The sequence below is a fragment of the Gracilinanus agilis genome, chromosome 4 (genome assembly GCF_016433145.1).
Source record: "Gracilinanus agilis isolate LMUSP501 chromosome 4, AgileGrace, whole genome shotgun sequence".
In the NCBI taxonomy this organism is placed as follows: Eukaryota; Metazoa; Chordata; class Mammalia; order Didelphimorphia; family Didelphidae; genus Gracilinanus; species Gracilinanus agilis.
In genome coordinates, this window is record NC_058133.1 from 456,890,928 (window position 1) to 456,907,715 (window position 16,788).

A 16,788-nucleotide genomic window follows, 5' to 3' on the forward strand; every position below is an offset into this window, starting at 1 on the left:
TTCTTCCTTCCTTCCTTCCTTCCTTCCTTCCTTCCTTCCTTCCTTCCTTCCTTCCTTCCTTCCTTCCTTCCTTCCTTCCTTCCTTCCTTCCTTCCATATCTTACCCAAGCTGCAAATACAGGATCCTTTCATGGTCCATAATCCCAATGTCGATCAGCATGGAATCTTTAACCTGCTCTGTTTATGACCAAGGCCAATTTACCCATCCTGTCACAACCTAGTAGCCTCTCTCTCCCAAGGGCCACCATTTTGATTACAGTTGTAATGCAGCTATCCAATTGACTTTTGCCTTACTATAGCTTAGAATTCCTGTGCTTTTAATGGATCCTTAAGCCTCAGAGTTTCCCAACAACAGAGATTACAGATATGCTTCACTACACTTAGTTGCTATGGTGAATTTATGCTTCATATTTCCCATCTTATTCTCACTTTCTGGGTCTGGCAGTTGGAAAAAGACAGAACTACAGGTTGTGACAGGTATTTTCAGGAGTCACTCAGAGTTAGGTAGCAATAAAATTTTAGTTATCTTTAACAGCAAAAAATGGATGAGTCACCCCAGAGTGCAGAATTGGTTATAGCTGGCCCTTTGGCAGGTGTGGAGTTGAAGGGCCCAGGGCTATAATAGTTAACTAACTGTTGACAGTAATTCAGTTGGAAACATTTAACCATAAAACTATTAAATGATTGGGCTTGTCCACTGGACTTAGAGGACCCTGGATTGTGTATCATTTATTTCTATGACTCTTTAAATTGTGAACACCTTTCCCAAATATGAACAACTAGAAATCTTGTAAATTGCATGCTTTATTTTGATTATAAAGAGACAAATGAAGAGAAAACATGGCCTGATTAGCAATTTATGCATCAAAATAATGTCCAAATTGTTTCTTGACCACTATAGATTCACTTCAAACTCTTAATTTCTTCTTAAAGTATATCTGTGTAATCCCTGATTTAAAAAAAAATATTTGTAAGCTCGTATGAGATAGTAACTGTTTTCACCTATCTTTGCATTTCTCCAAGTGCCAAATAGATTGCTTTGCATATAGTAAGTACTTAAATGGTTTTTCAGTGGACAACGAATGGATTATTTTCATAATATAATGAAAACCAAGATGTGATTTCTTATTCATCTAAGAAATAGTAAATTATGGAGAGAATAGTTTTGGTATTAAATATGCTTTTTAAAACTGATAAACTAATACTAGGAAGATTTGAGTTCAAGATAGAACTCTGACACATTTTGGCTGTGTGACCTTGGGCAAATCACTTAATGTTGCAGGCTACATGCACCCCTAAGACTTCAGAGAAAGTGCCTACCTACACTGGCACAGGTGTTTCCTTACTTAGGAGTTTCCTGATCTCAGTAAAATCACAAAATAAATTCTATCCCTATCTCTGTTATATAGAATCAATTGGACTACTTCATTTCCCTGCCATTTGGGATAAAAAAAAATTATTATGTTTATAATGGTATGATGATATAAACAGCAAATTCCTGTTATCAGAACAACAGGGTCTGACAAGTGAGATAAAGTCAATGAACTCACCCTTCCATTTGCTTCTCCCCTCCACCAACCATTCACACTCATTTTTGTGTAAATTTTCACCATGTCTCCTTTGGATAAAGACAGCTCTCTCATATCTCTTGCGCAAAAGTCATATCGTGCAATAGCTATCCCCAAAACTTTGGGGCTCAACACTGCAGGAAAAACCAGAAATTTAATATTAGCCAGCCCTTCATGAACCAGTGGTCCCAATGAAGATGAATACTATTTAATACAATTAAAATGCAAACCAGCCACTACACAGTATTAGCCTTTCATCAAAAAACTAGTGACAAGAATAGAAAAACATGAAATCGAGATTAGGTTTTAACCAGCTTCAGGTTTAAGTCCTAGAAAACTAAAATATTAACATGGAATTGCCTTTGTCTGAAAGACCCAAAGTATTCCAATACAAAGCATTGGAATGTTTTTTAGCAATGAATATTTTAAAATACTGCCAATTTTAGGTAAGTTATGTGTACGCATAATATATATCCATGCACATATGTAGACATATGTGTAAGTGTACTTGTATGCATAGATATAGATATGTTATATTTAACAACCTAGTCAATTTACTGGGAAACTATTAGAATCTGAAATCATTTGACTTTGATTTCTATTAGGGGTAAATGAATCCATATCCAAACAGGAAGCATCCAATGATAATAGCCAAGTAAACTCTTTCAGCTAACACTACAACCAACTAAATTATGTCATTAACTGCTTCTATTTGAACATTATTTTTGCTGCTTCCTCTTTGAAAGCATTTTGGAATGTGTTCTACCTATTATATCACTCTACTAGAAAATCCTGAAACAGACTTGGTGTAGAGCAAAATATATACATAAACTAAACGTGTACATATGTATATAAATATATATATATATACCCCTAAAGGGCTTCTTTCTCCAAACTGACATCTTATTTAAAAAGGTCTTTTATGCTAATGAGATATACTCATGGATACAGGGAAACAAGACATTATTTCAGACATTTTAGTACATGTAAAATTATATTTAGAGTACTGAAGAGGAGAAAGGATGGACTAAAATAACTTATTTTCTCCATTTGTCCTTACTCATAAAGTAATCTACTATCAAGCTACCAAATCCTATCCATCTATAGAGCTTCAAGATTCCTTTCTAATAATTTCTCTATCTGCTACTTTCTAGTTTTATAAAGCTTCTTCAATTATATTGAGAGCAGTTCTCAGAATTGTTCCCTTGAAATTGGTGGGTCCTTACAACCCAAAATTGGGTTTAAAAAAATCCTAGTCTAAAACAAAAAGACAAATGGGAAAAGTCAGGTCAATATTTCTGAGTCTTCCCCTGTCCAGACAGTAACAATTAAGCCCTATGTAACAATGGAAAAATTCTCCCACCTCATTACTCTGAGCGAAAATCCAGACTATTTTTCATAGTTCTGCAGCTGTAGAAATGTCTACATTTGCCAGATATGACTAAAGTGATAAATAAATAGCAATATTGTACCTTTCGGAGTTATGCAGGGGCAAAAAAATATATATGGGTCATTTTATTTTACTGCACCATTTATACATAGCCATAACAGCAATCATGCTGTAATCTGTCACACATTATTGGTGAGCTGCTCTTGGACCAAGGTATAATACTGAAGAAAAATACACCGGCCATTAGCTCAATGTGTGACCTTTGGCAGGTCACTAACATTTCAGAGATTCAGTTTTGTCACCTGTAAATGAGTGAGTTAGACCAGATGATCTCTACGGTCTCTTCTTCTTTTAGATAACTCTGATTCCCTGGAATACCATGTTAGACTTAATAAGGGGGTGGGGGTGGGAAATATTTTGTCTAGAAATAAATGTCCTTACCTAGATGTCACCTAAGCTACCATTCAGTACTCTTGTCATAACATAAATCAAAGATATAACTTCCCTTCTGTCAGTTTATTATCTGCAGAAATGATGGACAACATTCATTCTTTCCATGGAACATGGAATAACTCAACTCAAATGGTAAGAGACAAAGATGTTAACAATGATTGAGGCTCTGTGTGCATTTTTTCATGGTTGAACAGAAACACTGGATTTGGAAATCAAAATTATTATCCCAAGAATATTACATTTCACACTGCCCCCAAACAAATTGACTGTTTCAACTTCCCAACCCATAGAGCTTCAGAACACTTCCCTTCCCTGATACCTCCCCCCCCAAAAAAAAACAACAAGTGATCACACAGATATAAATTAGAAATGTCATACTAGAGAAAATAATATTTAAAAAAAAACAGAAGATTAAAATGTCATGACAAATTCTTTATGCCAAAAAGAAGAATGTGTATGGTTACAACAAAACTCTAGAGACCGGACATACAAAAATGTATCCTTATGAGTTGCTGTGCATGAAAACCAAATATTTTCATTATGAAACAAAAGCAAATTGAGAAGAAATATAAAAGTGGTAAAGCAGTACCTGACCAGAAAGGAGTGGAAGAAGGGGGAACAAAGCTGTAGTCTGGAGGAGGAGTTACAAAAGAAAACCCACAGAACAAAGAAGGGGCTTAGAGGAAAAAAAGAAAGAAAAAGAGAGAAGCAAAATAACATTTGAGTATTGTCAATGGTTTAATAATGTTATTTAAATTATTTTCAAAACAAGGAAACGCATTGTCATTTCAGGCCACCTGAAAGCAAGATGAACCCCATGATCTCAGCAACTCTTTCTCTGTTAACATCAAAAGATACTATTTTCAAAATACCAACTAGATCAAATATTACATTTACATTCTGTAGGAAATTAATATTAGAATTCAAATTTATCTATCAGTATACACTTGCACATAAACACACATACACATCTCTCTCTTTTTTTTTAAAGCCCACATCTCTGGGGGAGCTATTCTCTTGATGTGGGTTGATTAAACAATTTTGATGAACTTCAATAAATATATTTGTGCACGATCCCCTAATACATAGCCCCAATAGTCTTTTAGCAGAAAAAGACTCCATTTAGCACTGGTGGGAAAAAAAGCAAGAATGTATACACACATGCAAATCTCACATCTATTCTGATTGCCCTCTGGAAACTGACTCGACACCCTTATCATGGTTGCCAATATCAAATATTTTTCTTTTCCTGACTTGTTCAATGGAAAGAAAAAAATGACCAATGCACTTTTGTTGTTCGATCATCGTATATATCCCATCATCTTTCCAACTGAAAACATGTTCTGGTTAAGCATGTAATAATATTCATTAGTAACTGCATAACTACATCTCAATTGGAAAGAGGAGGTGTATACTCTGGGGCTCCATGTTAAGGGAGGAGAATGGACAGAAGGAATGTTTTCTCATGGGGAAGCCAGCTCAATGGTCTATTGCTGCACAATAACGAGCCCTTCTTTCAAACTGCTTTTTGCAGATACTATCCAGAGTCATCACTCCCAGAGTGGTAAGTCATTGGTAACAATTTATTGGGAATGTCTATAAAATGTCAAACCCTAACTGACTGGCTGAGAGAAGAATCAAAGTATATTCAACTATTGCTAGAACCCTCTAAACCTTGGAACTCTAGAGGTCTCGGATACTGAGGAGTGTGTCTCATAACTCTATAGGGTTTGTTCATTCTTTAAGCTTTCTATCTTTACATTTGGCTTAATTTGAAATATATCCTTATTAATTTCCAAGAAACAGCAAAATAGAGTGGAATAAGCCTTGAGTTTGCAATCTAGAGAGATTTGGGTTTCCATATTGCCTCAGACACTTACTAATGAGGTAATCTGGAAATAATCCCTCTGAAATTCAGTTTCTTCATGTATAACTCATAGGGTTTTTGTGTAATGAAATTTTTGTAAGACTTAAAGTACAAGAGAAATGGTAGTCATTGTCATTGTAACCTCCAATCTATTTCATATGATTACAAGATATTTGGATCACAAGGCAAATTTAGAGCTGGAAGGGAACTTAGAGGTCATCCAGCCCAGTTCTCTCATTTTATAGATGATGTTCAGAAGAGTCAAGCAATTAATCCAGGATCACATAGCTAGAATCAGAGCCAGGATTTGAATATAGATCTTCCCAACACCCATGTCCAATACTTCATATTATGTTTTTTTCCAATTATATTATATATTATATTACATTGTTCATATTATATATATATATCATATATTATATTACATTGTACATTTTACATATAATATTATATATATATATGTACATATATATATATCTACTTTCCCTTCTTTTATTTTAGAACTAGGTAGCATAATGGGTAGCGCATTGGACTTGGAATCAGTACATTCTGAATTCAAATCCAGTTTCAAACACATACTATCTTTATAACCCCCTCGCCCAGAAGTAACTACTTTTTGCCTCAGGTTCTTTATATGTAAAAAGGGGATAATAATAAAATCTTCCGCCCTTTCCAGAACTATTAAAAGGATAAAATGAGTTAATATCCATAAAGTATTTTATAAACAAAAAGCATTATATAAATGCTAAATATTATTATTGTTCCTGTAATCATTATTATTATTGATCCTATTCTAAATTCTTCCTCTTATGCCTTATCATGTTATATCCATTGAACTTGGTTCTTTTTTTTAAACCCTTTCCTTCTGCCTTAGAATCACTACTGTATATTGGTTTTAAAGCAGAAGAGCAGTAAGGACTAGTAATTGGGGTTAAGTGACTTGCCTAGAGTCACAAACCTAGGAAGTGGCTGAGGCCATATTGGAACCCAAAACCTCCTGTTTTTAGCCCTCATTCTCAATCCACTGAACCACCCAGCTCCCTGCCATGGCACTGAATTCTTCAAGGCTAGTCTAGAAGAATGTAACTGTAGAGGGAGGAAGCAATGGCTGGTCTTAGAAAAATGATTTCTGTTTCCAACTCAATTGATGTAGTAACAGAAAATCATGGAATTGCAACAAGGTATTAAGCTAACAGCAAAGATACTTCATATTTTATTTTCTCAAGCACAGACTAGCTCTTAGATTAAATTAGAAGGGGAACTAGGAATTAACTGACTGAAAATTGCCCTTGTCCTATTGGAGGCCTTTAAAGAGCTGGGCCTTCCTAGAATAAGAAGATGGGGTTCAAAGAAGTCTAGGCTAGGATATAAGTCCTGTTAACATCCAAACCTAGTAAAAGTAATATCGAGGCTATGAGTATGGGTCCCATGACTGACTCTATCCCTAACAACTAATGGTCAGCTCAGTTAATTTCAGAGGTCCACTAGCAGTTTCATTCAAAGGTTTATAGGTCTTTTACTGATAGAAGTCTTAGAGAAGTTAAGAATTTTGTTGTTGGAAAATATTACTCACAGAATAAATCAACAGTCATTAAAATATTTTTATTTATGTTAAATTATCAGTAATATTGTTAAGAGTGCAAACTCCCTAAGAGTCATACTAATATGTTATTAAATCTTTTCATCTCCTCCTACTACTTAGGAGCTCCTTTGCACATAGTAAGAGTTTAATAAATATGCATTGAATTGAATTATTCAAATCATTTTTTGGACAGTGGCACATACTATTACTACCTTTTTTAAACTATCTATTATCATGAAGCATAAGTAATTTTAATTACAGTGGCACCATGATATATCTGTTTCCAGACAGATGCTGTCTCTGTTTTAATGAGAAAATGGCATACTTCTAACTTTTTAACTGACAGAAAAGTTGGCACTTCGGTTGACACCAGACATCTGTGAGAGCCAGAATTGTGAAGCCCTCATGCCACACATGACTTTTGGCTGCTATTTTGAATTTTCTCCTTGAGCTGCTTTCCAAACTTCTAGCTTTTAGTGTATCCCTGGGAATTTTTCATCCACAGAGTAATAAAAAGACTTTATTTCCCCCAAGTTACTAATGATGACTATTTAAGTCAAGAGCCTAAAGTGTAACAATATATAACTAAAATTGTCTCAGGGGAAGAGGAATAAGGAGCCTGTGAAAATACAATTAAATGTGATTTAGATGATCTTAAAAATAGGCAGATATATTCAAGCAGGTGACCTTTCTTGGTTCTGAGAATCTTTTATATCCCTAAACTAATTTGGTTAATAATTTGATGCAAGATTGGTACTGAAAGCTCCAAATAAATAATTCTAGTTTGCTACTGCTGGTACTCTGAGCTTTTAAGTGACTATAATCATAACCAAGAAGTTGCAGTTGGGTTTCCATAGATAACTTTTTCCAGTCTTTGATCCTCTGTTCTCCTTTACTTCATTTCTTACTATGAACTGATAATGTCTCACAATTTCAACAAATTATCTCGAGTCAATCCTTTTTTTAAGTTTTATTGATATATTGTGGGTTTTTTTTTACATTAAAAACTTGCACAGATTACTCCCTTTTAGTGAGAGGTCTTTTACAACAAGGAAAACAAGTAAGTAAAATTAATAATATAGTGATCTCATTTGAAATTGTCTACATTCCACATCTGTAGCACATACTTCCCCAACTCTATTTTTTAAGTAAACAAAGGATCAGTTTATATCAGATCATTTCCATTTTTATAGAAACTTCTTGCCCATTTGCAAATATTTGTCTAAACACAGGAAAACAATTATTTTCTGTAGCGATGAATAGAAACACTCTGCCCATCTGAATGTTTGTATTGGATCTGTTGACCAGCAACAGACTATTCAGCAAAAATCAGCAAATTTCTTGCTTTTCTTTGATGATATTTCCTTTTTTAAGATAATGTTTTATTTACTTAACTGTTCTCATTAAAGCCATAAGAAGAAACAGAAGAGCAGTTTATTAATTTTCCAAATCTGATAATTATGAAACTGATGTACTAAAGCTCCTAATGGAAATGTTTAAATCAATGAAACACTGATTTGGGAAAAGAAAATGGCAGCATACATATAATCTACAGATTTGTTGATTATTCACAAATTAGCCAATTGATGAGCATTAGCTACAAAATGTTTATAGCCACAGGCATGTTATTAATATAGAGAGGTCATAACTAAAAGCCTCTCAGCAAAGAAAACAAATTAATTCATGAATTATGAGTTTATTCATTCTAATAAATTATTTTACTAATATGATATTATTAGTAATATAATTTAATAATTTGCCTCCACAGAACACTTTAGAATTCACCAACCTTATACTTTTACTATAATAGTAATTCCTATTTCTATACTCATTTAAAAGTATGAAATAATTTAATGAAAACATTATCCTTCTCATTATACATATTAGGCAAGTGAAGCTTGGATTTAGATAACTTGCCACTGGTTCCATAGTTAATACATTTCAGATCTTAAGCTCAAAACACTCACATCCCAAGTCCAAGTGGAACGTTCTTTACCACTGGTCAAGGAGTCTCTCAAATTCTTTCTTGATTAAGGCTATCACGACAACTGAGTAAACTATGTTTTAATTTCTATAAGTAGATTTAAAATTATTTTGCAGTCCACTGTAAAAGGCTTGGCTTGGCCAACACTTGGATGAATGACACCTAATGAAGGCATATCTGGGATAAATGTTGTACTATGATAGAGTTTCTTCTTCTCTATTGCAAAATCTAGAGGTCACTTTCCCTGATATTTCTATTTCTATTTAATAATCAGTTTTTCTTTATTAGTGAGACTCAAGTCAGGAATAGAAGTGGGTTTTGTTGTTTCTTCCCCCTTTTGAAAGATGAAATCAGCTCTATTTCAGGTCATGAAATTAAAAACCATTCTGCTATGGACAGACATTCCAAATGAGGTCCAGATTATTGAAGTCCTCCAACATTACAATATAGTGGTCCCATTTGAAGTTGTGATATTTCTCAAAACTCCTCACCTATTTTACCTTTCTCTCCAAATGTTCTCTAGTACACCCTAATAAAATATCACTTCTGACTCTGCCTATTGACTGTTATGCAAATATTCCACTATTCCCATCTCTGCTCCCTATATTCTCTCATGATTATACCTTCTTACTACATATGATACTATATCACCTCCTACTAATCCTCTTATTTGTTTTGAATAATGCATGTATTACAAGGAAATAATCTATTTTTGGCTCCTATTCCATTAAATTCAGTGCCACCTATATAATGTCAAATGCCCCTACTTGAATTAGGACCTCAAAGTGCCCGGCTTGCTCCTAACACTTGTTGTCTTTATTTATTGATAATTTGAGGTAGTGGCTTTTATTGTCGGTTTCCATTAATTATTGGTTATTGAATCCTTATAAGGGATTTTTTGCCAGTATGTCATGTCAAGTCAAAAAATTATATAATACTTCAAAATTCTCCAACTTAAACTTTTGACTAAACATAGTACTAAAAATAGTTTAGCTATACAATAATACTGATGACAAAATAAGGAGGAATACATGGGGTTAGTGGCAAATACAGAATGGAGAAACAACAGACAATCTGTTCAGGGCACTTGCTTCTTCTTTTCCCTTTTGAGCTGCCCATCTGGACGTGCTATTCTAGCAACCTCATAAGCCTTATGGACAATTTGAAAAAATTTCTAGATTAGTTACAAATGCCAAAAGTTAATATACAAGGGCACACATTTCTTTTTCTCTTCCCTTCCCCTAAATCCCGCCTCTATATTTCTTCCCTATGCATTTTCTCAGGAATATGAATCTTCTTAACTTTCTCCCAATTTCCTTTACTCTTTATATTTCAGAAAGCAGAGATGTGCTAATTTGGCAATACAGTCTCAGGTTAAAACCAGATGTTTTTTGCCCTTAGTCCAATCAACAACTGGGTTCTCTGATGCTAATTTATTAGAAGATGTGTTTGGCAGTTTTATTGATTATTGCCTGGTTTTCAAGTAGGAATGTGTTTATCTACTTGTGTTGATCTTCCTGGTATTAGGACTATTATCTTATGGAAATCCTGACCAAGAATCTATTGACATTCTGATCCCAACAAGGAAGCCATAAATGAGGGCCCGAAAATGTAGAAGCCCTATCAATGGGTTCATAAGACTATCAGACAACTTTCCGTCATTCCTGTTATCTGCAATTCCCCACTCCAAAAGCATGTTCCACTTCATCCTTTTTCCTCCTACATTCCAACAGAATGATATAATTATAGGACTTTATAAAAATCTATTATAAACTCCCATTTATCAGATGAGGAAATTGATGTCCAGAGAAGTTGAATTGCTTTGACCAAGGTCATACACAAGTAATTAGTAGCAGAGTTAAAAAAGCAATTGAAATTGATTGGAGAACCTATTCTTCAAGGTATTATTGAGAAAGATAGGTTGCTAAGGTCTGTTTTGGAAAGCAAGGAGGAGATGACATTCTTTATAATACCATCAGTAGGAAATGGCATGCATCCTGTTTTGAGTAGGGGGGGCCCTTCATGCCTGGCATGCACTCGGGTACCATCTCCTAAGTTTTTCTTTTCTTCTTTTTTCTTCATGTATCTTCTCCCCACCAAGGTACCAGCTCTTAGTGTCTTTTCCCTTTTGAAAAATTGAATAATATATGCACAGGTCTCCTTGCTTACCTTCAGTCCCAATGTAAGTAATCTTGTAGTCCAGTATTTCTATTTTCCTTTTTGCATCCCTAATAGCTAATTGCAGAGACTTGTGTTTAGTAGGCACCTGATAAAAAATTGTCGTAGGTCATTGATTCTCCTAAGACCATCTCTCCATCTTTGTGACCTCCCAAGGTCACTCCATATGCAATCAAAAAAAATCCCTTGGACCTTCTAAAATAAGATAACGGTGCCTAGGATTTGTCCTTCGAAATGCTGCACTCACTGCCCAGCATATTTTAGGCTCCCATTAAATATTAATCAATATCCTCTCATGTATTATCATCATCCATATATCTGACATAGTTCTTCCATTATGATGAACCTTGAAAATAATCATTAATCTTCAAGGAGTATTCTGAGCAGAATCTAAGCCACTCAACTATAAGGGATGATCTATCAAAAAAGATTGGATCCTTAAAAAAATGCAGGCATTACAACTGTGGTTATGAAGGCTTCTAGGGCTTTCTCTTTTTCCTAAGGTTGGAGAAGCCCTCCCCTACTCTGCTTGGTTTTCAGCTTGCCCATCTCCTCTCTTCTCCCTTAGGGACCTTTAATAGGAATAGTGGATCTAATATAACATCTGGCATAGGATTCTAATGTACAACTTCCTGGTAGGGAAGATTGTTTATGGAGTTCAAATGGACATTCAGCAAAAAAGGTAGAAATCTGGGCAAATATACTAAACTAGGTTCTTCTACAGTAAAATGATCTTGAGCTACTGGTCGAGTAATCTTCATTCTCTAAATGAATATTACTCAGTTGTTTCCATTGTGTCTGACTCATTGTAGCCCCGTTTAGAGTTTTCCTGGCAAAGATACTGAAGTGGTTTGTTCTTTCCTTCTTCAGCTCATTTTACAGAAGAGGAAACTGAGGTAAACAGGAAAAATTGGCTTGCCCAGGGTCACACAGCTAGATTTTTAACTCATATCGTTCTGACTCCAAGACCAGAGCTATATCCACTGCACCACCTCACTGCCCCATTCTCTAAATGGAACTCCTATAATAAAATAAATATCCAGTGGATCATATCTTTACAAAGGGGTAATATTTTAATTAGAGGTTATATTCCTGAACAAGAGCACATAATTGAATCATCGGTTTGACCAGTGATAAGCTACATGGAAACTATAAACCATGCAAACAATCTGTTGTTTCAACAATGCAGGAGCTCCCTCCCAATGTATTTATCATAAGCTGTCCATAATTACCTATATCATGCTACTCTTTCTTTGTTCTCTCAATAGTGGAATATAAGGAGCCTGATCAAAATTCTAGAAGCCTTCCAGATGGCCTTAAATTTTATCGTCCAACAGCAGGTATTTCCTATACATGTTCCTGGTTGAATACTACTACTTTTGAAATCATTGTTCTCTTTAGTGTAATTTCTATGTCCTTTACAAACATCTCAGAGACTATGCTAGAATCTGAGTGTAGTGGTTTCAATATCCTTAATGGAGAAAAACATTTGTTAAATTTTTTTTTCCACAAAAAAATCTTTTCCATTTTGCTTTTGTTTATAATTCTCCATCCATTTTCATCAAAGAATACCCTTGAGATGATGTTACTAACTGGTTTTACCCTCTGCTGCTTCTTACTTTTTCAGTCTATAATTGTCCATTATCTTTTTACACAAGATTTTACAAATGAAATTACATTCTAATCCAGCATTGCCTTTGGCAGTATCTCCACCTGACAAGTAAGTCAAATTTTTGCTGGCTAAAACACTTTCTGAGGTTTTTTGGACTTCTTGTTGCAATAATTAATTTATATTTTTCAAACTTCTGGATGAAATCAGTGTCAATGTTACCTCTATTGTCCATTTCTCATTTTTTATTTTCAATTACTTATTTATTTAAATAATTTAGGATTAGTTGTAATTAAGTTCCATATTTCATTATTGCTATTATTGTTTAATTTTTAAAAGAAATCTTGATCTTAGCTCTGATGAATTGTCTGTATACAAAGAGTAGACTCAGGGATAACTCACCCATAAATAAAAAAATATTTTCTGAATTGCCAAAAAATAACCTATTTTATTCTTTATTGTATGATATGGAGCTTACCATATTCATTGTCTACCAATTTTTTTTTCAAAGGAAGTGTTGATGATTTAGAGGCATGAGACTTCTATGCAAATCTGATCTTTAGTCTCTCACTTATTTTTCTGAAATCATACATTCTCAAATATTTTCCTCATTGTCACTTTTTTCTCACATTTACACTGAAGTTATCAAATATCAGAATATATGTTGATATGACTTACAACATCTTTATCAAATTCTTCATAGAATTTCTCTCTTTAATCTTAGCAATAAACAATGCCATGAAAGGTACAATTGTTTTTATGGTAGTCTTTTTGCAAATAATCATTATTAATTTTGTAACTCATGATGACCAAAGATGCCATGAAATGATATTTCTTAGATCTTCTGGGATCAATAAAAACTATTCTGCTGGCTACTTCCTGAACTTCAACATGTAGTTTTTTAGTCTAAGTCTGTTTTTCAAAAACCATATTTGGTTTATGGAGAGGTACATGATGGCTGTGTGATTCTAGGCCAGTGATTTAATCTCTCAGAGATTAATTAATGTTCTAAAACTACAAGTTGTGGAGAAAGTGTTGACTTGTATTGATGGACAGAATTCTCTCTATTGTAGAGCTTCCTATAGCAATAAAATCACAGGTCCAGCCTCTATCTTATAAATGTATGTTTAGCACATAAATATGTAATTGTGTGCCATAATGTTTACCAATATTAATGTTAACTATACCTTTTCAGGATTTTCAAGTTGTATTTTGTCCCCTTGTGGGTATTTCTTGCTCTAATGCTTCTCTATCACTTAGTATCTGTTGTTTTTTTCTTTGACCCAAGCATTCTTTAGGATAAGGTAATTTAGTTTCCAATTAATTTTTAGACATTTTTCAGAAGCTCTTTGTGGAGTGTAATTTTATAGCATTATGTCCTGAAAAGGATGGATTTAATGATCCTGCTTTTCTGCTTTTGGTTGTAAGACTTTTCTATCTTATTATATGATCAATTTTTGTGAGAATGCTATGTATTGCTAAAAATGGTATATCCCTTTCTATTCCTATTCAGTTTTCTTCAGAGGTCTATGAAAAATAACTTTTCTAAAATTCTATTTACTTTCTTAATTTTCTTTCTTGTTGCTTTTTTTTTATTTGACTTAATTCCGAGAGAGGAAGGTTAATGTCACCTACTAATGTAATTTTATTGCCTGTTTCTTCTTATAACTCATATAATTTCTCCTTTAGGGATGGGATGCTTTAGTATATGTTTTTCAGTGGTTGCCATGGTTAAAATAGTTATAAGACTACAGCCAACTCGGTAATGAAACTCTCTAAACATAGCTAGAGTTGGTCCTTGAGAACAACAGATGAATAAGCTTATCTACTAATCTCCTACCTAGTACCTAGTAGATCGTGTATTGAGAATTGAGCTTGATGTCAGAAAGACCCATTATTCAAATCTGACCTCAGATACTTATTAGCTATGTAATGGGTACCTAGGGTATACCACTTAACTCTGTCTACTTCAGTTTTCTCCACTGTAAAATGAGATTGTTGTTAAGTATCAAATAAGAAAATATTTATAAAATGCTTAAATCTGTGGCTAGAAGATAATCGGTGCTTAATAAATGTCCTGTCAAACCCCTTAAAGGTGTTAGTAGGAAAGAAAGTAAAGATTTTTTTTTTAAAGAACACAATGAAACATCAAAGTGAGCTAGGATTATTGAAGGAAAATTACTGCAAAGATAGACGAAGCTGTTTGACAATCCTGAAAGTCTGTTAATAGGGTTCATGCCTTGTTCTCAATATATGTGAGTGTGTGTCTATGCCCCCTTCATCAGCCTTTCCTCCCATGACTGGTAAGGGGGCAAAGAAAAGCCAATAGACAATTTCACAAATTGTAGATAAGCTTATTCTCAATACTATCAGATACTTCCTAAAGACATTGGAAGAAAAACAAGCCTTTCGAGGACACATCTCTGATTGTATGTGGATAAACTGCCCTATAATTGAGGGGAAATGATAATAGACTGCCCCCAAATAAAAGGATGCATTTTTTTTCATTTTAATTGGCACTTTCACCATTATTGTTATATAGGCTGTCTGTCAGAGCATTCAGTGCTCCATGTGTTTATCATTCATTCTTGACAACTGTGATGAGAACTGCTAATAAGCATCAAATAAGAGTCTGTCAATCATGTGCTTCTACTACACGACATACATAGATGGTTCTGTTTGTGCTATCAGAATCTGCTGATAACCCTTTTTTCCAATTTCCTATAATGTGACAACATTAATATCCTGCAAAAGCCTTTTTTATAAGCATCTCTAACGATTCCCACTTTTTATAAGCCAAGGATTCTGATGGACTCTTAAATGGCATTCATTTGTTCCCATGAGCAGGTAAAAATTAAAGGGATTTGAAAGGAAGATAACACAAAATAATGCTGAACTAAATTGCCCAGAAAATTTCATGAGAAGCAGGGAAAAGCTTTCAATAGATCTTGTAGTTCTATTTACATGTTGCTCTTACTACACTTAGAGGAGGACTTCAACTCATCTCCTGTGGGGGCTCCCTCCAATGGTGCATGTTTCAACCCATCCACAATTTTCTATTCTGTGCCAATCCTTTTAGATCCTTCCAATCAGTCTATAATTCTAAAACATATCCTAAGCTCTATATTCTATATTTTTATGAATATATATATATGGTAGAAAAAAGAGAAAAGAGAGATGGATAAATGAGTAGATAGTGAATAGATGAATAAATTTGTACTTATTAAGTACTTACTATTGGCTAGATTCTTTAAAAGGTGCTAGTAGTACAAAGCCAAAAGAGAAATAGGCCTTTTACTCAATGAACTTATATTTTATCAGAATAAATAACATATACATATATAAGTATATACTCAAAAAATAAAATTAAAAAAAATACAAGATCTTCTCTGGAGGATAGGAGAGACAGTGTCTACAATGAGTGTGTATGATGAACAGAGCATGTTTGGGAAAGGAGCCTTGTAAGAACTTAAGATTCTAAGAGGTAGAGATGAGAAGAGACAATATTCTCAACTTGGAGGCAGCCTGTGTGAACACAGGAGTTGTAATGTGGTATCAGAGAAAACAAGAAGGCCAACTTGGTTAGCTTATAGATTCTGTGAAAGGAGGCAATGTTTATTAAGTATAGAAAAGTGAGCTATAACAGGCTGAATTGAATGTAAATGGCAAATACTGTATTGATTGCATTTACTAATAGGGAACCAGGAAAGTCTACTGAGAAGCAACGTGAGATGGCCAGATTGATTTTGTGGGATTATCACTTTTGGTAGGTATGTGGAGGGTGGATTAGAGTGAGGAGATATCTGAGGCAGGGAGACATTTGCAAGCTATTAAATCGACTACATAAAACCTGAAAGGGTGAACTAAGGGGCTGTCTATATGAGGAAAGAGAAGAGCATATATGTGAAAGATATTTTCACAGAAGAAACAATAAGACCTAGTCAAGGAGTAGATGGGCAGGGTTTTTTTAATGGATTGATAGATGGATGGAAGTTCAGATGGAAAGATAGATGAGAGAGAAAAACGAAGGAAGGGAGGGAGGGAGGAAGGGAGAAAGATAATAGAAATAAAGATAAATTGTGATACCACAGAAGTTGAGAGTTAGAAGTGACAAGAAATCTCACTGTACCTTAAAGCATGAATTTCTTCTATAAAAT

The 16,788-nt window shown here is 34.2% G+C and overlaps 1 protein-coding gene across 1 annotated transcript in view; it reads right to left on the minus strand.

Annotated features, from left to right (window-relative positions):
* Positions 1–16,788, minus strand: part of VAV3 (vav guanine nucleotide exchange factor 3) — a 482,681-nt gene that overhangs the window by 27,461 nt on the left and 438,432 nt on the right. The window contains exons 26-27 of the mRNA XM_044675502.1: positions 4,001–4,087; positions 1,551–1,702 (exon numbers count right to left, since the gene is read on the minus strand). Coding sequence (XP_044531437.1) covers positions 1,551–1,702; positions 4,001–4,087 — 239 coding nt within the window. The remainder of the gene's footprint in view (positions 1–1,550; positions 1,703–4,000; positions 4,088–16,788) is intronic.